Consider the following 25926-nt stretch of genomic DNA (forward strand, 5'->3'; position numbering starts at 1 on the left):
TCATAGTAAGTAGTGCATAGACTGTGCATTTTTGGTTGTCAGGAGCCAAGAGGAGAAGTGAAAGACAGAATAGCGATGGGAGGATGTGATGCATAATAGATTGGTTTTGTGTCAAGAGACTAAATTGATGACAGTTTGGGGGAGGGGTGTAACCATGGAGTATGGCGGGCTGTGGCTTTAGTGAAGACTGTTCAAGCTGAAATGCAATGGAATAAATTGTAGCCTTGTAATGTTTGCCTGCCTGGCAGTGTGTGTCTTTTTTACGTGGATGGCTTGGTTGAAGCGGAGCAGATTAGCTCTCATGCCAGTGAAGCTGTGTGCAAAGTCTCTCTTGTGTGAGGAATAGCCACTAAAATAGCAGGGCAGCATATGCGTGAATGTCTTGTAGATGGAAGGTCACAGGTTGAAGCCTTGAATCACTGGGTTTTTTTTGTTTTGGTGAGCAAAACGCAACAGCTTGCTCATTTGTTAACATGCACTAATAGGCAAAGTACTAAAATGTGATGATGTGTGCAGCGTGCACTGACTTGCTGTTTGTGTTAAATGCATTATCGTTTCTCTCTTGACATTCGTTACGTATAGCAGGCTGCACATTGTTCTGAAGGCCTTATGGTGTACGTTACTTCATTTTAGAGTTGGCCAAGTAGTTGTGGACTAGAGAAGAACTTTTATGTTTGAAATGATAAATACGAGGTCTGTCAGTAAAGTATCGTACCTTTTTATTTTTTTCAAAAACTATATGGATTTCATTCATATGTTTTTACGTCAGACATGCTTGAACCCTCGTGCGCATGCGTGAGTTTTTCCACGCCTGTCGGTGACGTCATTCGCCTGTGAGCACGTCTTGGGAAGGAGTCGTCCCGCCCCCTCGTCGGATTTTCATTGTCTGGAAATGGCGGAATGAAAAGGACTTTTTTTCCATCAGAATTTTGTCAGAAGCTGTTAGAGACTGCCACCTGAAAACCATTCGAAAAATTTATCTGGCTTTCAGTGAAAATTTTACGGGCTTCACAGAGAATAAGGACTTTTACTACAGCTTTCAGGACTGCTTTAAGGACGGTCGGTGCGCCGCGCTCCGAGCTGCGACGACAAGGCACAAACCACTGGATCATTTCTAAGCTGATGGCTCTGTGGATACGAGACCGTCGTGTGCTCTTTCTCTGGTTATCACAAGAGCTGGACATCAGCCATTTTCCGGCAGATTTCACTTTTAACAAGAGATTTTGTCATGGAAAGCCGTGCGGAGGCTTCACGCGTTACGACCGATTCGCTGATGAAGCGAGAAAAGGAACACCTCCGTTTCGGAGTGTTAGAGGACAAGTTGGGACATGTCTATCTTGGCTTTCAGTGCTTACCAGTCGAGTGAGTATAAGAGCAATTGTGGAGAGCTCAACAGAGGCTTAAATTTGGAGGTTTTCAGCTCGAAACAGGCTGGTGACGGCGCCTCGTAGCGCTGCGCGACATCCCGCTCCGTGGGAAGTCCTTAAAGCGACAGTAACACTCCATAATCTCTCATCAGCCGTTAAAATTTTCACCGAAAACCAGCTGAATTTCTCAAATGGTGTCCACTTCGATCTGCCTCACAGGTTCTGAAAAAATTTTGATAAAGCAAAGCGCTAGTCTCTCAGCAAGTTGTCAGACAAAGGGATTCCGACGGGAGGGGTGGACCACTCGTCACTCAAAGCCTGCCCACAGGCGAATGACGTAACCGACAGGCGTGAAAAAACTCACGCATGCGCACGAGGGTTCAAGGTTGGCTGATGTAATCGCACGTGATTCAAATCCATATAGTTTTTGAAATAAAAAAGGTACGTTACTTTTCTCACAGACCTCGTGTGTATGTATATATGTATGTGTATGTATGTATCTATATGTGTATGTATGTATCTATATGTGTATGTATGTATGTATCTATATATATGTGTATGTATGTATATAGTGAGGAAAATAAGTATTTGAACACTCTGTGATTTTGCAAGTTCTCCCACTTACAAATCATAGAGGGGTCTGACATTTTCATCTTAGGTACATGTCGGCTGTGAGAGACATAATAAAAAAAAAAAAAAAAAAAAAAAAATCCAGAAATCACAATGTATGAATTTTTTAATTTATTTGTATGCTACTGCTGCAAATAAGTATTTGAACACCTGTGAAAATCAATGTTAATATTTGGTACAGTAGCCTTTTTTCACCAGGTTTGCACACAGTTTCACACACAGTTTCAGGTCTGGAGACTGGCCAGGCCACTCCACGACCTTCAAATGCTTCTTACAGAGCCCCTCCTTAGTTGCCCTGGCTGTGTGTTTGGGGTCATGCTGGAAGACCCAGCCATGACCCACCTTCAATGCTGTTACTGAGGGAAGGAGGTTGTTTGCCAAAATCTCGCAATACATGACCCCATCCATCCTCCCTTCAATACGATGCAGTCGTCCTGTCCCCTTTGCAGAAGAGCACCCCCAGAGTATGATGTTTCCACCCCCATGCTTCACGGTTGGGATGGTTTTCTTGGGGTTGTTCTCATCCTCTAAACATGGTAAGTGTAGTTGATTCCAAAAAGCACTATTCTGGTCTCATCTGACCACATGACCTTCTCCCATACCTCCTCTGGATCATCCAGATGGTCACTGGTGAACTTCAAACTTGCCTGGACATGTGCTGGCTTGAGCAGGGGGACCTTGCTGCCCTGCAGGATTTTAAACCATGACAGCATCATATGTTACTAATGTAATCTTTGTGACTGTGGTCCCAGCACTCTTCAGGTCATTGACCAGGTCCTCCTGTGTAGTTCTGAGCTTTCGCAGAATCATCCTTACCCCACAAAGTGACATCTTGCATGGAATCCCAGACTGAGGGAGATTGACAGTCATCTTGTGTTTCTTCCACTTTCTAATAAATAAATCATAACAGTTGTTGTCTTCTACCAAGCTGCTTGCCTGTAGTCCATCCCAACCTTGTGCAAGTTTACAGTTTTGTCCCTGGTGTCCTTAGACAGCTCTTTGGTCTTGGCTATGGTGGACAGGTTGGAGTGTGATTGATTGTGTGAACAGGTGTCTTTTATACAGGTAACAAGTTCAAACAGGTGCAATTAATACAGGCAAAAGTGCAGAATAAGAGGGTTTCTTAAAGAAAAATTAACAGGTCTGTGAGAGCCAGAATTCTTGCTGGTTGGTAGGTGATCAAATACTTATTTGCAGCAGTCATAAACAAATAAATTATTTAAAAAAATCATACATTGTGATTTCCGGATTTTTTTTTTTTTAGATTATGTCTCTCACAGTGGACATGCACCTAAGATGGAAATTTCAGACCCCTCCATGATTTGAGAACTTGAAAAACCGCAGGGTGTTCAAATACTTACTTTCCTGTGTGTGTGTGTATATATATATATATGTATGTATATGTATATGAGGTCTGTCAGAAAAGTATCCGACCTTTTTATTTTTTTCAAAAACCATATGGATTTGAATCACGTGTGATTGCATCAGCCAAGCTTGAACCTTCGTGCGCATGCGTGAGTTTTTTCACGCCTGTCGGTTGCGTCATTCACCTGTGAGCAGGCTTTGTGTGAGCAGTGGTCCACCCCTCTCGTCGGATTTTTATTGCGAATAAATGTCTGAACGATTTGGAGCTTTGCTGCATCAGTTTTTTCCGGAAACTGTGAGAGACCTCCAGGTGGTAACCATTCAGAAAATTCAGATGGCTTTGAGGGACGATTTTATGGGGATTACACAGATTAAGGAGTGCTCCAGCCAGTTTAAAGACCGCCCACAGCTGCTGAGAGCGCTCCGAGCGCCGATCGACAGGCTGAAACCCCGCTGAAACAACCAGATCATTTCTAACGTGAAGGCTTTGTTGATCCGGGACGTCATCTGACTTACACAAAAATGGCAGGAGATGTGGACATCAGTACTTTTTCGGCACATTCCACTGTTACAGGAGTTTTTTTCATGGGAAGAAAAGCGGACGGATGCGCCACCGTGCCGCTCATGGCGTGGCACAAAACCACCTCCATGTTGGTCTCACAGGATGGCTTTGAGATGGCTTTCAGACGGCTGTCGGTGGGTTTTCAGTCGTGTGACTAACCGAGAAATTGTGGATGAGCCTGGACATGCCAGAACATGTCCTGTGAGGCTTCATCACGGCGTTGCTTTGCGCCATGCGGCACCGCCGCGACGCGCGGAATTCCTCCGCTCCTCTTTCCATGACAAAAACTCCTGTAACAGTGGAATGTGCCGTTCATTTCCAAACTGGACGCTGTGTTTTATCCGGGACGTCCTCTGACTAGCACAGGAATTGCGGAAGACGTGGACATCAGCACTTTTTCAGCACATTGAGACAGACGTGCGGAGGAATTCCGCACGTCGCGGTGGAGCCGCATGGCACAAAGCAACGCCGTGATGAAGCCTCACAGGACATGTTCTGGCATGTCCAGGCTCATCCACAATTTCTCGATTAGTCACACGACTGAAAACCCACCGACAGCCATCTCAAAGCCGTCCTGTGAGACCAACACGGAGGTGGTTTTGTGCCGCATCCGTCCGCTTTTCTTCCCATGAAAAAAACTACTGTAACAGTGGAATGTGCCGAAAAGTACTGATGTCCACGTCTCCTGCCATTGTTGTGTAAGTCAGACGACATCCCGGATCAACAAAGCCTTCATGTTGGAAATGATCTGGTTGTTTCAGCGGGGTTTCAGCCTGTTGATCGGCGCTTGGAGGGCGGCGCGCTCTCAGCAGCTGTGGGTGGTCTTTAAACTGGCTGGAGCACTCCTTAATCTGTGTAATCCCCATAAAATCGTCCCTCAAAGCCATTTGAATTTTCCGAATGGTTACCACCTGGAGGTCTCTCACAGTTTCTGGAAAAAATTGATGCAGCAAAGCTCCAAATCGTTCAGAGATGTATTCGCAATAAAAATCCGATGAGAGGGGTGGACCACTGCTCACACAAAGCCTGCTCACGGGCGAATGACGCAAACGACAGGCGTGAAAAAACTCACGCATGCGCACGAAGGTTCAAGCTTGGCTGATACAATCACACGTGATTCAAATCCATATGGTTTTTGCAAAAAATAAAAAGGTCCGATACTTTCCTGACAGACCTCGTATGTATATGTGTGTGTGTGTATGTACACAAACTTACAGTATTGCCCGAATATGAAAGCTGCTGACGGCTCGTAGTCCGACTTGTTGGCTTCACATCCATGAAGAACTTGCTAACAGATGGTCCGGTCATTAGCTGGTAAGCTTTCAATGTTTGTGTTTTCAGATGCTGTTTTGATATTTATGGAGTACGTTCATGTCCGACTTGCTTTTTCTAATCGCGTTTTTAACTTCTGGTTTGTAAAGAAATTACGCATTTCGGACTGATTGTCATGGAAACCGGTCCGATATGGAAAAATATCCGACCGGTAATCAGCCAGTCAGAGTGCGCATAGTGTCACAGCCATATAATAAATGGATTCATTTACTTTAGTTTTTGTTTTTGTTTTCTTCCAACCTAGGAACCTAAAACCAAACTGTACTGATTCATTTCATTTGTGTTGAATCACTGTCGTTGTATAAAATAAGACCACGCTGGATCTGAGTTTTGGAAGACAGCACCACCAAGTTATTCCAAATTTGACATCTTATGTGAATTGGTGTTATTTCATGCATAGGGTGTTAGCTGAATAGTGACGCTGCCTATGATGATTCTTAATCTGAACAAAGTGACGTTTCATTTGCGCAAAATCAAATGAACTTAAATGGCCAAAATATTGAGTGTGGTCTGGCGTGATGTCATGTGGCTAGTTCAAAAAGTAAAAAAACCAAAACAAACAAACAAACAAAAAAAACCACACACGCTCCAGCGTTAATTCATCCAAAGCTAATGATAAGAGCTGTAATCCAATTCAAAAACATTTAATGAAGAAAGACAATTTACATTTACACTCTCTCAAGCTGTTAGTGTCCAACGCAGCTCTAAAGATGGTGTATGTAAGTTTTTGAACAAAGTAGCAAATGTGTACAATCAGGTTCATAGGTTTATGGACAGTTCCCTTTACACCACAACAGAGTTGAGATGCAACAATCAATATGTGCTTGTAGTATAACCCTTTAGGTTTTAATTCAAGAAGTTTAATGAAAATACTGTTAACCATTTTGGAATTACAGCCATTTGTGTATATAGTGCCTCAGTTTTCAGAGCTCCTAAGTAATTAGACAAACAGAATATAAGTATTTTTAATACAAATCATTACTTTTGGAGACAAATCGGGATGGACACATGAACAGCTTCAGTAGATTCAATAGATTATTTACAGAAATGCATAGTGAAGCTTTTCAGTTATACAACTTCATAACAGAGTGGAACAGTGTTGCAGTAACACTTTCCCATGTGGTACCAGTACTATCACCCTTATTAATATATTGTGAAGGACACATGACAGATAACACACGGTAAACACTTCCTACAAACATCCTGCATGACTCTGCAAACCTGACTGAGTGTCTGTGTACATTTCAGTGCTCTATTTTAAGTGTCCTTCACAACAGTTTCATTGCAGGACAAGAGCGGTTGTAATGATGGTGATTCCGGTTTAATAATAGAGTTGTGTAGACGATCATGTCACCAGGCTGTGATATTTTACTGCAGTTCTGGACACAGTAATGCAGTGTACTCACTTAATTCTCATCAGCTGACTGCTTGAGTGGATTACGTACTCGATAATCAGCTGTGGAATGTCCACCCTTTTTTTTTTCTCGACTTTCTCCCTCAGTTTCAGCCCCGATCAGCATTTCTTTTTACTGGTTGTGTCTCTGTGTTTTGTGCTTGTTTCCTCTCTTCCATCCTGAGTCACAGGGCAGCGTTTGTATCTTCCCTCTTTAGTGTATATTTCACAGGGCTGTGGCTATCTCACATCCTGTTTCAGGAGCTCCGTAACTCATCTCTGAGTTATGGAGTTTCGTCTGAGAGTAACTCATGAGTATGTTGTCACACAGGTGTGTGTGTGTGTGTGTGTGTGTGGTCAATTACAGAGCATTGTGTCGGACAAATGGGACAACAATGGGACACATTGTCGACGGTCCTACTTATCTGATGAGGAAAAGCATGACAAGAAAATCTCCAAGGGATTTTTTTTGTTCCTGTCCTGTCTTCCTTTTCAAAATGACTTCAAGTCAACTTTCAGCAGTGATTGTAACATTTTTCAGTCTTAAAGGGAGGAAAAGGTCATAATTTGATTAGAAAAGTAACATTTGTTAAGCAAAAAAAGGGGGTTCTTGTTATTATGTCGGTAAATTGACATCTAATCATGACATTTAAAGAACTCACCTTGAACTTTTTTTTTTAAGTGTGCCCACCCACCCGTAGGAGTGTGAGAGCGACAGATGAATAGGGACTGTATCTGGTGTTCTGCAGATACTGGACCTGACTGTCCTGGTGAAGAAAGAGCTCAGCCACAAAGTCAAGCTCTCGATTTACGCTGCTGACGGGTGGTGTCACAGGTCACAAAAGCCACAGTACTGATTGGATACAGATTGGATTGGATACAGATCAAATTATTTTTATATTCTCCTGTATTTCATAGTGTTCAGCATGTCCGTCTGCCTGTCTGTCCGTTTTCGATTGTTGCATGATATCTCAAGAACCAGTTGACCAGTTTCATTCATATTTAGCATAAGGGTCTACTTGGGCGATCCCCTGACACCAGTCAATTACGGTGACCTTGAGGTCGATTTTAAGGTCACAGCAACATATTCAAGATATTGTCATTGCCACCCTTGTTAACGTGGTATCTCAAGATTTCATTTATGTTTAGCACAAGGGTGTACTTGGATGATCCCCCGACACTTTGTATTACTCATTTGTGGGGACCTGGGGTGATATGTCATCTCCTGATGACTCTTGTTCGGATCAACACACACACACGTTACTTCGCTTTTTATTTGTTAAAAAAAAAACTTGAGTAATGAATATAAGTAGGGCTGAAACTATTAGTCGAGTAACTCGAATAATTAAATTACAAAAAATGTTCGAGGCAAATTCTGTGCCTCAAAGCTTCGTTTAATGTTGTAGTACATGTGCCAGGCCTGTGTGTGGCACTGTAACGTCCACAGAAAAAAGAGCATAACAACTAATCAAATTAGCAACGATAGCTACAGCTTTCCAACGTGACACACAAAGTAAAATGAAGCATTTTAAGAGAAAGAGGGTCCACGCTGATCACAACTCTGTCCCTGGCTACATTGACAAATGGCAGAAGTCCAGTCTTCTGTGTTTTGCTTTTTAATTTTTGCTTTTTTGGGCAACACACAACACTTCACAAACATGGTAACTGAAATAAAATAATAAAACAAAAACTGACTGCGAGGCTTGCATGTTCAACCTCCAGCTGAAATGCATCTGCTGAATAGCAGAGAAAGAGGGATAGAAAAAAAATCACGCAGGGACCCAGCCCACCAACCTTTATTAAAAAATAAAACATAAATAAAAACGGTTACGTTTTATAAGTTGGAAAGAACAAAACAAAACAGAAAGCCACGTCCTATGGCCATTTCAGCAAAATGTCACCACTTTGTCACAGCAATGTTGTGCCATTGCTTACTAGGGACAGCCCTGGACTATTGATGATGTTTAAAAACATAAAAGTACTTTTTATCCGATTACTCGATTAATCGCCAAATAATCAATAGAATACTTGATTACTAAAATAATCGAGGTCCTGAATGAAAACAAGGTCTCTAGTTTACATAATATTTTCAATAAAATGCTTACTTTAAAAATAGCTTTTGTCAAAAACATGAAGAGCACAAAAAAGAAAAACAAAACTGATTTATTTATTTTTGCAAGAGTTGAGGATGTCTATATTGTCTGAGAAATTGACTAATAATTTTATATATAACCCTTTCTGGATGAATACATTCATCCTGTCCACTGATCCTGGTAAGCAGATGCTCAGAAACAGTCGGCACTCGGGAATACTCGTTATTTTTGATAACTGTGGACTTTGAGCCACCTTGGCTGTTGACGCGCTTGGAGTGCGATGCTCTGTTCAATGAGATGGTGACTGCACAAAGAAGAGACAACAGTTACTTTAACAGGAACTGAGATTCTTTTGTGGCTGGATCAAGGCTCTTTTTCTTTCTTCTAAATTTATAACGGGCTGTGTGAGTACACAGCAGTTGCATTTCTTCCACTCTGTGATTTTACTACAAGTGCATCAAAAGTAATGCAGTTATCACCTTTAAAAACAAGTCACCATGACACAAAATCACATTAACTCTGCAGTTAATTTACAGTTCACATGTGGTCATAACCATGGGGGGGTCCATATGGATCACAGATGAACTGTGATCTGTTACATCGACTGAGGACTCCCTGAAGGGATTTTGTTTCTCACCTGGCTTGGAAACACATTGGGATCTTGCAGGAAGAGTTAGAGGTCTTGGTCTAGGTTAGGGACGTGTGGGTTGAGCTGATTGATCTGCTGACACCATAACCTGGATAAGTGGCAGAAAATGAATTAATAATTTACCGTGTGCGCATCCCCCAAAGAAATCAAAAATATGAGTGATTAGTGACATCAGTCCATCCCACTGGGCTTGCGTATGAAATAACTACTGTTATCTTCTAACTTGCCTTATTAAAAGACCAGATAATGAGGCTGAAATGATTTGTTCATGGTGAACTTTGATGCACGAAATCAGTGGTTCTCAAACATGGTCCTCAGGTATTTTCCGTATCTTCCTTCTCTGCTGCAAGCTGAATCGCTCAATCTGGTCTCTTCGTACTTGATTGGCTGAGCACTCCTGAATGAGCTGATCAGGGAGAGATGGAAAATTTATAGGTTTGGTTGTACTTTATAACCGGTGTTGCAGACCGTACAGTCCACCTAAAAATTGGTCCACCCTGCCTCCATTGCGCATGCGTCATTTCGGACCATAGTAGCATGTCTGAGACTGACTCACATAGATGATGACTGGAGTGCAGTTTTAAGCAGAAACAAGGTAATAATCAGTGAACCACGAGAAATGACGCATGCGTAGTGAAGGTGGGGCGGACCGATTTTTAGGGGGGGCTGTTCGTTCTACAACACTGGGTTGAGATCCTCTGCACCACATCAATTAAAAAAAAGAAAAAAAAAAGTCTCATGTTGTGACTGTCTTGTCCCGTAGACATGTCTAGTAGGGCTGCAGCTATCGATTATTTTAGTAATCGGGTATTCTATCGATTATTCTGGCAATTAATTGAGTAATCGGATAAAAAGTACTTTTGCGTTTTTTAAACATCGATAGTCCAGGGCTCTCCTTAAGCAATGGCACAAAAGTGCACTGCACTGCTGAAATGGCGATGGGATGTGGCGTTCTGTTTTGTTTTCTCCAACTTGTAAAATGTAACCTTTTTTTTTTTTTTAAGGTTGATGGACTGGGTCCCTGTGTGATTTCCCCCCGCCCCCCCCCTTTCTCTGCAATTCAGCAGATGCATTTCAGCTGGAGGTTGAACATGCAGCCTCGCAGTCAGTTTTTTTTTATTATTATTTGATTTAAGTCACCGTGTTTGTGAAGTGTTGTGTGTTGTCCAAAAAAGCAAAAAATTAAAAAGTCAAACTGTGAGTCATCAAAGAGTGGACTTCTGCTGTTTGTCAATGTAGCCGGGGCCAGAGCTGTGACTCGCCCGGTCTGAGAGCCCCTCACACTGTGCAGAGAGCAGCCGGCCAACTTCCTTCCCCACGTAGAGCAGACCGTGTGTTTTTTAAAACTAGACAAACACACTGCTTCGCTTTAGATGCACAGTAGGTCTATTTCAGATGATCGGCGTGGACCATCTATCTCTTAAAAGGCTTTATTTTACTCTGTGTCACGCTGGAAAGCAGTAGCTATCGTTGCTAATTTCATTAGCTGTTATGCTCCAGTCTTCTTCTGTTTTTGTTTTTTCTGTGGACGTTGCAGCGCCACACACAGGCCTGGCATATGTACTACAACGTTAAACGAAGCTTCGAGGCACAGAATTTGCCTCGAACATTTCTTGTAATCGAATTATTCGAGTTACTCGACTAATCGTTTCAGCCCTAATGTCTAGTTTTCTGGTTCATGGATGCTGGCTGGATTATGGATAATTACGAACAGTCATGGTATTTGGACAAGGATGATGGTCAAGTGGTTAGTGCGCTTGGTTTCACAGTGGAAGGTTCCCAGTTCAATCCCTACCCATTTCTCCATGTAATGTGGAGCTATGTCAGGAAGGGCATCCGGCATAACACCTTTGCCAAATCAGTATGCAGATCCACCTCTGATTCATTTCATTTCATTTTAATTCATTCAGTTCCAACCACACAACCAAAAATCATTCCAAAAGAAAACATAACAAACGTAACAATACACCTGAATGAAAGGGGGTAGAAAGAAGCGAACTTATATTATCTACCCCTTTTTACAGAAGATTAACTTCCAAATTAAATAATAATCACATTATTAACATTACAATCAGAATATCTACAAAAGGAAAAGAAAAATAAACACATTAGAAACATTACAATCAGAATATCTACAAAAGGAAAAGAAAAATAAACACATTAGAAACATTACAATCAGAATATCTACAAAAGGAAAAGAAAAATAAACACATTAGAAACATTACAATCAGAATATCTACAAAAGGAAAAGAAAAATAAACACATTAGAAACATTACAATCAGAATATCTACAAAAGGAAAAGAAAAATAAACAGTAAAAATATACATGCAGTTTCATTATTACAACATCAGGTCGTATTTTTGAATCATATTATTCCATAAACTGACTCCCTTGATAGAAATGCAGCGTTCGTTCAATTTCATTCTGAATCTTGGTTTGTTAAATATCTCTGTTCCTTTTAAGTTGTACTGCCTTTCTCTGTTTTCAAATTTGTTTTGGATGTTAGTTGGTAGTATTTTTTTGTGAGCCTTAAACATTGTCTGGAGAATAGTGTAATCAACCAGGTCATGAAATTTCAACAAATGTAACTGCAGGAATATTGGACTCATGTGTTCTCTATAATGCCTCCGACTAATTAACCTTATTGCTCTTTTCTGTAAAATGAAAAGTGAATGTGTGAATGTTTTGCAGGCATTTCCCCATATTTCAATACAGTAGGACAAATGTGTAACAATCAGAACAGTATAATATATATAGTCCTTTCTCATCTAACATCTCTTTTACTTTGTGTACTATAGCAATCATTTTTAGTACTTTGTTCTTTGTATAGTTAATATGTGATTTCCAACTCAGGTTCTCATCAATCATTACACCCAGAAATTTTGTTTCTGGCACTCTTTTAATTTCTACACTATCTATAATAATTGGGGTATTACTAAATATCATAAAATTAGTTTTGTCAAAGTTAAGCGATAATTTATTAATGTCAAGACAAGTTTTTATTCCCATGAATTCCTTTTTGACTACTCTCAACACATGTTGTAAATTTTTACCAGAATAGAAAAATGTGGTATCATCAGCAAACAGAATACAATGTAACATCTTAGATACATTAACAATATCATTGACATACAGTGTAAAAAGTTTTGGTCCAAGGACCGACCCCTGAGGTACCCCACAGGTAACACTTAATAATCCAGATCTTACATCGTTTACCTGTACAAACTGTTTTCTGTTGACTAGATAGCTTGATACCCATTTGTGAGCAACCCCTCTGATTCTTACGCGTAGCCAAGGGTGGGCCTGGATGGGCCTGGGCCCGCCCACTTGTCAGCCAGGCCCGTCCCATCCAATGAGAAGGTTGAGTCAATACTCGACAGTCACCTGTTGTTGCCTCATTGTATTCCTATGATATGGTATTGCATTAGCACTGAGCAACAATTAATACATTTTGTCAAAAAAATCTGATTCATCTTCTGTGATTTTTATTAATTCATTTTCAGAGTACAGTGGTCCCTCGCTATAACGCAGCTCACCTTTCGTGGCCTCGACGTTTTGCGGATTGTTTTAGTGCAATTTTGCATGCTTTTTTTTTTAACGCCGCATTGTGTTCTGTGTCCTTATCAGGCAGGCCGTTCGCGGCACTGGTCGGCATCACCGCGATTGCTCTCACTGCCTCCGATGCGCTTTCTGCGGGCTCGGTAAATGCAGCAGCGGGCCACCTCCTCCTGTCTGCTGTGCGGAATTGCGCCAAATCTGGCAACAGGTCCAGAGATACACTCGCTGTTTTGATGTGGATGTTGACCACAGCCGCAGAGCTCCGTGGCCACCGAGAGAGGACTTGGATTCTTTGCGGGTCCCGCATCCGTACCTCCGGAGGCAGTGAGCGAAGGGAGAGCTGCGCATTGTGTTCTGCGTATGTCTGTTTATAATCTTCTCGCCCAGAAGAAAAGAGAGTGTTTACACAGGAGAGAAAAGTGAGAAAATGTTAATGCCTGTTTGAGAAAAGTGTATAAAGTGTGTAGTGAGGGGTTTTACAGCCTTAAAACATCTATAATAATTGTAAAAACTAACACTGACTACTTCGCCGGATTTCGTTTATCGCGGGTTATTTTTGAACGTAACTCCCGCGATAAACGAGGGAGCACATTTTTCCTCAAATAGCCTTCTGCGGGCCCTCATCACAATACCAATAACATGCACCGTCGAACGGCTGTTTTCTACTGTTAAATGTATAAAAACGTCCACCAGAACATCCATGTTGACTCAGACTGAATGCACTCTCCATGCTTTCCCTTGAAAGAAAACTGATTGAATCGTTGGACTATGATGACGTGATAAGAGAGTTCAACAAAAACCCCGTCATCTCCTGCTGTAGCATTAAAAGGATTCATCAAATGTAAGTGTGAGGCCATTAATTACTTTTTTCTTCTAAATAGGCCTAATTGTTAATATTATATTGCAATTGCCACAAATCATGTTGGTATCCGTTGTGATGGTTTTTAATTTGGCCGCTGAGCCATGGTTTCCACTGTTTATCAATTTCATAATTTGGCCACCGAGCCAACCTGTTTTCATGTTGTGGATTTATTTTAAAGGACTTTACATGACTAAGCATTGCGTTGCTGCTTGCATTGTCCATGGGGTGCTTGTGTCTGACACTTTGCGTCTGTGTAACTGTGCACACAGCATCTGTGCAGTTGGCTGAGATGTGTTCATCATTAAACTTGGAATTCATTTTTGAAACAATGCCTTATTTAAATACTTATTGACGTTTTGGGTTTAGGCCCAGCCAAGTAGGCTACCAGACTTGCACTGAGTGTGTGTGTGTGTGGCGCTGCACCGCAGCGTGCGTTATCCATGAAGAGTACTTGTGTCTGATGTGTTGTGTCTGTGTGCTCACTTTGCCAGTGCTGTAGGCTAAGTGATAACGTTACTTGGGATGTCCAAACGAAGCACACTTTTTCAAACGGTGTATTATAATACCTACACCTTACCTACGACCCCAAAGGTTGGGCCCGTCTGATTTTTTTTTTTTCTGGGCCCACCCGTTTTATGATTTCTGCCTACGCCCCTGCTCTGATTCCATATTTATTAAATTTTTGAAGAAGTAAAGTATGATCAACGGTATCAGAAGCTTTTTTGAAGTCCACAAAAATGCTCACAAAAAAATCATTGTCTATTGCAGTGCATATTTCTTCAGTTAGTTCCATAATTGCCATGGCTGTAGAGTGACTAGTTTGAAAACCATACTGACTATTACTTAGAATGTTATATTTATCAAGGAACTTATCCAGTCGATTTACAAATAATTTCTCTAATATCTTGGAAAATTGTGGAAGCAAGGAAACTGGTCTGTAATTGGAAAAAACATGTTTATCCTCACTTTTATATAGTGGAATTACCTTAGCTGTTTTCATGCTATCAGGAAAAGTTCCCGTTGAAAATGACAGATTACAAATATAAGTAAATGGTACAATGACTGATTCAATAATGTTCTTAATTAGAAACATGTCTTAATCATGACAATCTGTTGATCTCTTGCTTGCACAACCACCCAGTATCTCTTCCTTTTCAACCTTGCCAAGAAAGATGCTGTTAACATTGTCCATGATTAGACTTTCAACTGCAGTATCACCCTTTGTTTTTGGAATATTAGCCGCTAAATTTGGGCCCACCCTTACAAAAAAATCATTAAAACTATTCACTATTTTTGTCTTATCTTGTATGCATACATTTTCTTCCACAAAATAATTTGGAATCACGGGTTTCTCTTTGTGATTTTTTTTTTATTACATTATTAATTACTCTCCATGTAGCTCTTATGTTTTTCCTATTTTTATCAAGTAATTTACCATAATATTCCTTTTGTGCTTTTTTTATTATCTCTACTAGTTCATTTTTATACCTCTTATATCTAACCTCATCATCTCGTGACCTTGATTTTAAGTAACATTTATATAAATTATTTTTCTTTTTGCAGGCATTTCTTAACCCTTTAGTCATCCATGGTTTGTCAACAGCATCCCTCCTGGCAAAATTCATCAGTTTACAGTTTTTATGATACAACATTGTGAAAATTTTCATAAATGCATCATATGCTTCATTGACATCATTTACAAATATTCCATCCCAATTCTGGTTTTTAAGGTCTTCCTTTAGTGCCTGTAATGCTTTTTCAGATCCGTCTCTGGCTTTTATTTTATTGGTGGTTTCCTTAATATTATAGCAATTTTTTTCATATATAGCAAACACAGGTAAGTGATCACTCACATCCGTTATTAAGATTCCGCTCACTACTTTTCCAACGATTATATTAATAAATATATTGTCAATTATAGTCTCACTCTGAGATGTGATTCTTGTTGGTTTTGATATCATTGGAACTAGACCCAAACTAAACATTGTATCAGTAAAAACATCAAAAGAGTGAAGTCCACTATCCATATCGATGTTGAAATCACCACACAAAAACACTTCTTTGGCTTGGATTTGGTCAAACACTTCTGTTATAATGTCAATGAATGACTCTACCTTAGTTCCTGGTGCTCTATAGACACAGCTCACAAGTACATGTTTTGATTTCTCGTTTACTATTTCCACAGTTATAATTTCCATTATATTATCAACCACTGATGTCATATTGCTAACGACTTTGCACCTCATGGATGAGTTGATATACAAAGCTACCTGTTGTGAAAGTGTAGGAACACGGACCCACAACAGGGGGCGTAAAAGAACGGGCAATGGATAAGCCAAACAGTAACAATTTAATGTTGTAAATTGTGCACAACGGAATACAGCCAACAATCAGTTTGGGACTACAGTCAATTACACGTTGGGTGACGTGTGGGCAGGCTTGAGGATAGGAGACGCCCGTCCAGAACCGAGCCAGATCCCACACGGCCCTCACCGCCAACAGACCTGAAGAACACCTGAGCCGCCAAGTCCTGGGTCCCCAGGTGGTCACCGTCTTCAGCTGTCAGACCTGGTACTGCTGGCAGAGAATAGAAACAGCACAGGTGAGTGTGAGTACGCACACTCAGTAATCCCACAGTCTGTGTTCTTTTGGGAGGGAGCACCTCCACCTCCAATCACACACTCGTGCAGCTCCCGTCTAATCACTTATCTGGTTGGGGTGTGAAGCGAAGCCGTCGCTGATCACACCAAACGCCAATCCCACAGATAAGGAAAACACCACAGGAAAACGGCTGCAAAGAAGTTCAGATTATTACTCAATGTTTTAAGTCAGCAGAGAAAATTACCTCCAAGGTAGCTGATTTCTCGGCGGAGAGGTGGAGTTGCAGTCCGGCCTTTATGGTGATGGTGTTGAGTAGTGGATGAGTGACAGCTGGTACGGATGATGAGTGACAGCTGTCACTCCCGGTCGCTCCGACGCCCTCTCATACTTGAAGCCTGCACTTCAAGCAGGGCGCCATCTTGTGGTGGTGGGCCAGCAGTGCCTCCTCTTCAGCGGCCCACACAACAGGACCCCCCCTCAACGGGCCCCTCCTCGCTCCCGACCAGGCTTATCCGGGTGACGGGTGTAGAAGTCAGCCAGGAGGGCCGGGTCCAGGATGAAGCTCCTCTTCACCCAGGAGCGCTCTTAGGGTCCATAACCCTCCCAGTCCACCAGATACTGGAACCCCCGGCCCTTTCGACGGACGTCCAGGAGCCGGCGTACTGTCCACACGGGCTCCCCGTCGATGATCCGGGCAGGAGGCGGCGCCGGTCCAGGGGGACACAGTGGTGAGGTATGGCAGGGCTTGAGTCTTGACACATGAAAAACGGGGTGTATCCGCAGTGAAGCTGGCAGCTTCAGCTTCACTGCGGATACACCCCGTTTTTGAGGACTGAGGACTTTGAGTATGGAAAAGGGTCCTATGTACCTGTCCTTCAGCTTCTGGGATTCCACCTGCAGGGGGATGTCCTTTGTGGATAGCCAAACCTCCTGCCCGGGCTGGTATGCAGGGGCCGGGGAACGCCGGTGGTCTGCATGGGCCTTAGCCCTCGTCCGGGCTCTGAGCAGGGCAGAGCGGGCGGTACGCCACACCCGGCGGCACTTCCTCAGATAGGCCTGGACCGAGGGCACCCCGACCTCTCCCTCCACTAGCGAAACAATGGGGGCTGGTACCCCAAACACACCTCAAACGGGGAGAGGCCGGTGGCAGATGAAACTTGGCTATTATGAGCGTACTCGATCCAGGCCAGATGGTCACTCCAGGCCATCGGGTGCGCGGAGGTCACGCAGCGGAGGGCCTGCTCCAACTCCTGGTTCGTCCGCTCTGCCTGCCCGTTCGTCTGGGGGTGGTACCCAGACGAGAGACTGACGGTGGCCCCCAGTTCCCTGCAGAAACTCCTCCAGACCTGGGAGGAGAACTGAGGACCATGATCCGAGACAATGTCCGATGGAATCCCATGCAGACGCACGACATGGTGGACCAGGAGGTCTGCAGTCTCCTGGGCCGTCGGGAGCTTTGGGAGGGCCACGAAGTGGGCCGCCTTGGAGAACCGGTCCACTATCGTGAGGATAGTAGTCATGCCCTGGGACGGCGGGAGGCCCGTGACAAAGTCCAGGCCGATGTGAGACCAGGGGCAATGAGGCACGGGCAGAGGCTGGAGGAGGCCTTGAGCCTTGTGATGGTCGGCTTTGCCCCTGGCACAGGTGGTGCAGGCCTGGACATACTCCCGGACGTCGGCTTCCATAGACGCCCACCAGAAGTGCTGCCAGGCCACTGCCACGGTCCTTCGCACCCCTGGATGACAGGAGAGCTTGGAACCGTGACAGAAGTCTAAGACCGCAGCCCTGGCCTCTGGTGGGACGTACAATTTGTCCTTCGGACCTGTCCCCGGGTCCGGGCTCCGTGTCAGGGCCTCCCGGACGGTCTTCTCCACGTCCCAGGTGAGGGTGGCCACGACAGTGGACTAGGGGATGATGGTTTCCGTCGGGTCTGACAGCTCGGTCTTGACCTCCTCTTCATGCACCCGGGACAGGGCGTCAGATCGTTGGTTTTTCGTCCCGGGGCGGTAGGTGATCCGAAAGTCAAAACGCCCAAAGAACAGCGACCAGCGGGCTTGCCTGGGGTTCAGACGCCTGGCGGTCCGAATGTACTCCAAGTTCCGATGGTCCGTGAAAACCGTAAATGGTACTGATGCTCCCTCCAACAGGTGTCTTCACTCCTCAAGTGCCTCCTTCACCGCAAGAAGTTCCCTATTGCCGACATCATAGTTCCTTTCAGCCGGGGTCAACCTGCGGGAAAAGTAGGCACATGGATGGAGAACCTTGTCGGACTCCCCGCTCTGGGATAGCACGGCTCCTATCCCGGAGTCAGAGGCGTCCACTTCAACAACAAACTGCCGATTGGGATCGGGCTGCACCAGAACCGGTGCAGTCGAGAACCGGCGTTTCAACTCCCTAAACGCGGCTTCGCACCGATCCGACCAGGTGAAGGGGACTTTCGTGGAGGTCAGGGCTGTCAGGGGGCTAACTACCTGACTGTAGCCCTTGATGAACCTCCAGTAGAAATTTGCAAAACCGAGGAACTGTTGCAGTTTCCTACGGTTTGTTGGTTGGGGCCAACCTCTCACCGCCGCAACCTTGGCCGGATCAGGGGTGACGGAGTTGGAGGAGATTATGAACCCCAGGAAGGACAAAGAAGTGCGGTGGAACTCGCACGTCTCACCCTTCACATACAGCCGGTTCTCTAACAACCGCTGTAGGACCTGACGTGCATGCTTGACATGGGTCTCAGGATCCGGAGAAAAGATGAGTATATCGTCTAGATATACGAAGACAAACCGATGCAGGAAGTCCCGCAAGACGTCATTAACCAACGCTTGGAACGTCGCGGGCGCATTGGTGAGGCCGAACGGCATGACCAGGTACTCAAAGTGACCTAACGGGGTGTTAAATGGCGTCTTCCACTCGTCTCCCTCCCGGATCCGAACCAGGTGATAAGCATTCCTAAGATCCAATTTCGTGAAAATTTGGGCTCCATGCAAGGGCGTGAACACTGAATCCAACAGCGGTAACGGGTATCGGTTGCGAACTGTGATCTCGTTCAGCCCTCTGTAATCAATGCATGGACGGAGTCCGCCGTCCTTCTTGCCCACAAAAAAGAAACCAGCACCCATCGGGGAGGTGGAGTTCCGGATCAACCCGGCAGCTAACGAGTCCCGGATGTAGGTCTCCATTGATCCGCGTTCCGGACGTGAGAGGTTGTACAGCCTGCTGGACGGGTACTCAGCGCCCGGTATCAAATCAATGGCACAATCGTACGGACGGTGTGGGGGCAGCGTGAGTGCCAGATCCTTGCTGAAGACGTCAGCAAGGTCATGGTACTCAGCTGGCACCACCGCCAGATTGGGGGGGACTAAAACCTCCTCCTTAGCTGTCACACTGGGTGGAACCGAGGATCCTAAACACTCCCTGTGGCAGGTTTCGCTCCACTGAACCACAACCCCAGATGGCCAGTCGATCCGGGGATTGTGTTTTAACACCCATGGAAAACCCAAAATCACTCGGGAGGTAGGTGTTACATAAAACACAATCTCCTCCCTGTGATTCCCAGATACAACCAAAGTCACGGGCTGTGTCTGGTGTGTGATTAGTGGAAGAAGGGTGCCATCTAGTGCCCGCACCGACAATGGTGACGGTAAGGCCACTAGAGGGAGCCCAACCTCCTTTGCCCATCTTTTATCCAGCAGATTCCCCTCCGACCCCGTGTCCACCAGTGCTGGGGCGTGAAGGGTTAGATCCCCACTCAGGATCGTGACTGGGATACGTGCAGATTTTCGGGGTCTCCCCGCGTGGGTATTGTGACCCACCCTTAGCCCAGTCTCTAAGGACGAGTACTGCTGTTTTGACCGTTTGGGGCATTCTCTCTGTGTGTGCTCGGTTGAGCTGCAGAGAAAACACTCTCCACGGATCAGCCTCCTTTGTCTCTGATCTGATTGCTTTTTGGCCCTGCTCGTTTCCATAGCAACGTCAGCAGGGGGAGCTGTCGTCACGTGGAGAGCCCTGGCTGTGGAGCGTGGGGAAGTCGGCTCCCTTTCGGACCCGGGAGGAAGAGGGACGGCTTGTGCCTGACCACGCCCTTTGTCTCGCTCCCGTCGGTGTTCTGTTAATCGGTTGTCTAACCGTATAACCAGGTCGATAAGCCCGTCTAAATCCCGCGGCTCGTCCTTCGCCACCAGGTGCTCCTTAAGGACCAGAGACAGTCCGTTTACAAAGGCAGCGCGGAACGCAACAGCATTCCAGCCGGCTCGCGCTGCCGCGATGCGGCCGTCGACTGCATACTTCGCTGCGCTCCGACATCCCTGTCTTATCGACAGCAGCACGCTTGAAGCGGTCTCGCCTCTATGAGGGTGGTCGAACACCTGTCGGAACTCCCTCACAAACTCAGTGTAAACCGTTAGGAGCCGTGAATTCTGCTCCCAGAGCGCCGTAGCCCAGGCGCGTGCCTCCCCTCGAAGCAAATTTATAACGTAAGCCGCCCGGCTAGCGTCTGACGCGTACATGACGGGACGCTGTGAAAAGTCGAGCGAGCACTGCATCAAGAAGTCCGCGCACGTCTCCACACAGCCTCCGTACGGCTCTGGAGGGCTTATGTATGCTTCAGGGGAAGGTGGGGGGGTTCATTGAACAACCAGTGGAATGTTTGTCTCTGGCATTCGGTCACCAGGAGGAGGTTCTGCAGCAGCGCCCTGAGCGTGCGCTTCCACCTGGGTGGTGAGAGCCTCCATCCTTTGATTGAGAACAATGCTCTGCTCGGTAACTAAGTCCAACCGTGCAGTAAAAGCGGTTAAAATGTGCTGCAGCTCACTTAACACGCCTCCTGCTGGCGCCTGTGCACCTCGCTCTTCCATTGGCTGTTCAAGCGATGGTTGACGCCCCTCGGGATCCATGACGCTGGCCGAGAAATCCTGTTGTGAAAGTGTAGGAACACGGACCCACAACGGGGCGTAAAAGAACGGGCAATGGATAAGCCAAACAGTAACAATTTAATGTTGTAAATTGTGCACAACGGAATACAGACAACAATCAGTTTGGGACTACAGTCATTTACACGTTGGGTGACGTGTGGGCAGGCTTGAGGATAGGAGACGCCCATCCAGAACCGAGCCAGATCCCACACGGCCCTCACCGCCAACGGACCTGAAGAACACCGGAGCCGCCAAGTCCTGGGTCCCCAGGTGGTCACCGCCTTCAGCTGTCAGACCTGGTACTGCTGGCAGAGAATAGAAACAGCACAGGTGAGTGTGAGTACGCACACTCAGTAATCCCACAGTCTGTGTTCTTTTGGGAGGGAGCACCTCCACCTCCAATCACACACTCGTGCAGCTCCTGTCTAATCACTTATTGGTTGGGGTGTGAAGCGAAGCCGTCGCTGATCACACCAAACACCAATCCCACAGATAAGGAAAACACCACAGGAAAACGGCTGCAAAGAAGTTCAGATTATTACTCAATGTTTTAAGTCAGCAGAGAAAATTACCTCCAAGGTAGCTGATTTCTCGGCGGGGAGGTGGAGTTGCAGTCCGGCCTTTATGGTGATGGTGTTGAGTAGTGGATGAGCGACAGCTGGTACGGATGATGAGTGACAGCTGTCACTCCTGGTCGCTCCGACGCCCTCTCATGCTTGAAGCCTGCACTTCAAGCAGGGCGCCATCTTGTGGTGGTGGGCCAGCAGTACCTCCTCTTCAGCGGCCCATACAACACTACCCCCCCCACCTCTTTTATTTTTTCTATTTACATTATATAAATCATATCCTTCGATCTGAAGTTCATCTAACTCATCATTCTTTATCCAGGTTTCAGATACAGCAATTATAGTAAAATTGTCTTTAAACTGTTTTAAGTAATCTTCTATTTTAGATAAATTACAGTTTAAACTTCTGCTGTTAAAGTGAATAATGGATAGGTTACCCTTCATCATTATCTTATTCATAAACTGCTCCTCAGTATAATAATCAGTTATTGCTTTCAAGGATTGATAAATTGTGATCTGTATCCCATCTATGTTGTATATCTTGTCATCTAAATCCTCTACTATACTATCATATGTGACCATGTTTTAGTGTAAATATCACTCTCCATCAATCACAGAATTCTTGTCAATGATACTCCCTGAATACTGAGCATGTTCTCATTTATATTGATAAAGTTCTTTTAGTTCTCTTATCACAATCACCTTTGCTTCCTCTGGTGTGCCCTTCCGTTGGATCATTACTTCGCAGTTTATTGTCCACGTTGCTTGAATTTTGTTCAGTTTTCTCAGGAACCTTGACTGTCTGGCAATTTCAGCATTCTTTTTTGTTAGATGTTCATTTATGTACACACCAGTTCCTTTCAGATATTTTGCTTGTCTCAACAGGTCAATTTTATGCTTTCGATTCACAAAACGAACCACAATTGCTGGTTTTGTCTTGCTGTTCTGGCGAGGAAGTGTATGGCATGCTGCAACACTGTTCGGATGAATTATCTCTTTGCTTTCTTGAAATTGCATTACTTGCCATTCCAGTGTTTGCAGCTCCTCTGATGGTGCGTCCTCCCCGTCCTTGCACTTGCCAGCTGTAATACTGGCTTAACTCCAATGAGTAGTGTCTAAACCATTTATAATTACATCATCCATTCTTGTGTATTGCTCCAAATCTTCAATCCTTCTTTCCAGGTCATTGATTTTATTGTCCTTTTCCTTTATTATGTTCCTCAGCTGCTTGATTTCACCCATCAAATCAGGCAACATTTGCTGTTTAGCCACTTTACCCACCTCATCTGACATGAAGTTTAGTGATTTCTTGATTTCATCTAATTCTTCTTCAAGTGTGGCCATATTTTTCTTTGGTCCCATGATGTAGCAGGTTGTTGTTTAGATCCTGGCCTGTGATTTGAGGCCCGACTCAGCCCGATGCTGGCCGCCGCTGTAGGCCCGACTCAGCCCGATGCTGGCCGCCGCTGTAGGCCCGACTCAGCCCGATGCTGGCCGCCGCTGTAGGCCCGACTCAGCCCGATGCTGGCCGCCGCTGTAGGCCCGACTCTGCCCGCTGTTGGCCGCCGCTAGCCGATATTCCTGCATTGACGGTGCTGCTGCTCTTTATTTTCTGCCTGGTTAAAGAAAGAGCCCACTTTCCTTCTTAGCTAGCGTGACGTCGCTGGCTCGTTCCCTTGGTGATGAGAGACGAAGACAAAACTTACTTCAAGCCGGAGGAAAGCTCGTAAACACTGGAGTGCAGTAAAAGAGGCGAGACTGTCTGTAAATGACTGCAACTACTACTTTTCAACCACACACATTTGCTGTGGCGACCCCCCCCCCCCCCCAGTGAAAAGCAAGGGCGTAGCCCAAAGGGCTTACAGTGGGGTAAAAAAGTAGTTAGTCAGCCCCTGATTGTGCACGTTCTCCTACTTAGAAAGATGATAGAGGTCTCTAATTTTGAACATAGGTACACTTCAACTATGAGAGACAAAATTAGTAAAAAAAAAAAAAAATCCAGAAAATCACATTGTAGGATTTTTAAAGAAATTAATTGTAAACCATGGTGGAAAATAAGTATTTGGTCACCCACAAACAAGCAAGATTTCTGGCTCTCACAGACCTGTAACTTCAAGAAGCTCTTCTGTCCTCCACCTGTTACCTGTATTAATGGCACCTGTTGGAACTTGTTATCTGTATAAAAGACACCTATCCAGAGCCTCAAACAATCAGACTCCAAACTTAATCATGGCCAAGACGAAAGAGCTGTCGAAGTACACCAGGATGAAAATTGTAGATGTACACCAGGCTGGGAAGAGTGAATCTACAATAGTCAAGCAGGTTGGTGTGAATAAATCAACTGTGGGAGCAATTGTAAGAAAATGGAAGACACAGAGGATTGGGAGAATATTGTGGTCAGATGAAACCAAAATAGAACATTTTGGTAAAAACTCATCTTGTGTTTGGAGGAAGAAGAATGCTGAGTTGCATCCCAAGAACACCATACCTACTGTGAAGCATGGGGATGGAAACATCATGATTTGGGGCTGTTTTTCTGCAAAGGGGACAGGACGACTGATTTGTGTTAAGGGAGGAATGAGCGGGGTTATGCATCGTGAGATTTTAAGCCAAAACCTCCTTCCATCAGTGAGAGCATTGAAGATGCAACGTGGCTGGGTCTTCCAGCATGACAATGATCCCAAACACACAAAGGAGTGGCTCCGTAAAAAGCATTTCAAGGTCCTGGAGTGTCCTAGCCAGTCTCCAGACGTCAACCCCATAGAAAATTTGTTGAGGGAGTTGAAAGTCCGTGTTGCCCATCGACGGCCCCAAAAGGTCACTGCTCTAGAGGAGATCTGCATGGAGGAATGGGCCAAAATACCAGCTACAGTGTGTGCAAACCTGGTGAAGACTTACAGGAAACGTTTGATCTCTATCATTGTCAACAAAGATTATGTTACAAAGTATTGAGTTGAACTTTTGTTCTTGACAAAATTCTTATTTTCCACCATAATTTACAAATAAATTCTTTAAAAATCCTACCATTTGATTTTCTGGACTTTTTTTTTTTCTTATTTTGTCTCTCATAGTTGAAGTGTACCTATGAAGAAAATTACAGATCTCTCTCATCTTTCTAAGTAGGAGAACTTGCACAATCAGAGACTGACTAAATACGTTTCTGCCCCGCTGTACTTGGTTACCAACAGTTTACAATTTGCAAATGTATGTAGTTTTCCTTTCACCAGCAAATACAGGATGAAATGAGTAGTGTAACAGGGAAGTAAAACCAGATTTATGGAATGATTGGGACATGTAGCTGGAGATGGTTTCATCGGTACAACAAATTACTGATGGCAAAAGCAGCATGCCATTCAGGAACGTTTCAAGGCCTGTTTTGGAACATTGCTCCCTAGTCTGCGTCAAAACAAAAACTTACTGAACACTGACACCTGCTGGATGGTTTGCAAATCTGCATCCATATTAAATTATGAATTTCATATTTCAAGGCTACAGTAAGTGCTGCGTCTGTACGTGCACTAGTATGTACATTGCTTGTTCTCCCCAGAAGATATTATAAAGCCATGCTTATTGTGCAATTTCAATATCAACATAAGCTGATTATTATTATTATTATTAAAGGTAGTCAATCCTAACAAACTGCAAAAAAACATTAAAGGGGGGAAAAATTACTTTGATTTGGTAGAGCACACATCTACCACTGTAGGTAGAATACATCTGGGCTAAAACATTAACAAAAGTAAATATCCTGTGTATTCACATGCTGTGTTCTCTTCTCACAGGTATGGCATTCGGCCAGAGAACGTGATTGTGTATGGCCAGAGCATTGGCACTGTGCCATCTGTGGATCTGGCCTCTCGCTGTGAGAGTGCTGCAGTCATCCTCCACTCACCCCTCACCTCTGGCATGCGAGTGGCTTTCCCTGACACAAAGAAGACCTACTGCTTCGACGCCTTCCCAAAGTGAGAGCTCTACAGGCTCACCCACACCTATCACACACATCTACCAGTCCATTACCATGGCATTATATGAATTAACTTGTA

The 25926-nt window shown here is 44.5% G+C and overlaps 1 protein-coding gene and 1 long non-coding RNA gene across 2 annotated transcripts in view; one reads left to right on the top strand and one right to left on the bottom strand.

Moving 5' to 3' along the window:
* Positions 1-25926, top strand: part of abhd17b (abhydrolase domain containing 17B, depalmitoylase) — an 82303-nt gene that overhangs the window by 54855 nt on the left and 1522 nt on the right. Inside the window, exon 3 of the mRNA XM_034170004.1 lies at positions 25666-25845. Within this exon, the coding sequence (XP_034025895.1) occupies positions 25666-25845 (180 nt within the window). The remainder of the gene's footprint in view (positions 1-25665; positions 25846-25926) is intronic.
* On the bottom strand, positions 124-25787 carry LOC117510328. Its single transcript, XR_004560680.1, has 3 exons — positions 25664-25787; positions 5305-5307; positions 124-419 (listed from the first exon to the last, which is right to left on the bottom strand). It is a non-coding gene; the product is annotated as an uncharacterized LOC117510328 (long non-coding RNA).

This window comes from Thalassophryne amazonica, chromosome 5 (genome assembly GCF_902500255.1).
Source record: "Thalassophryne amazonica chromosome 5, fThaAma1.1, whole genome shotgun sequence".
NCBI lineage: Eukaryota > Metazoa > Chordata > Actinopteri > Batrachoidiformes > Batrachoididae > Thalassophryne > Thalassophryne amazonica.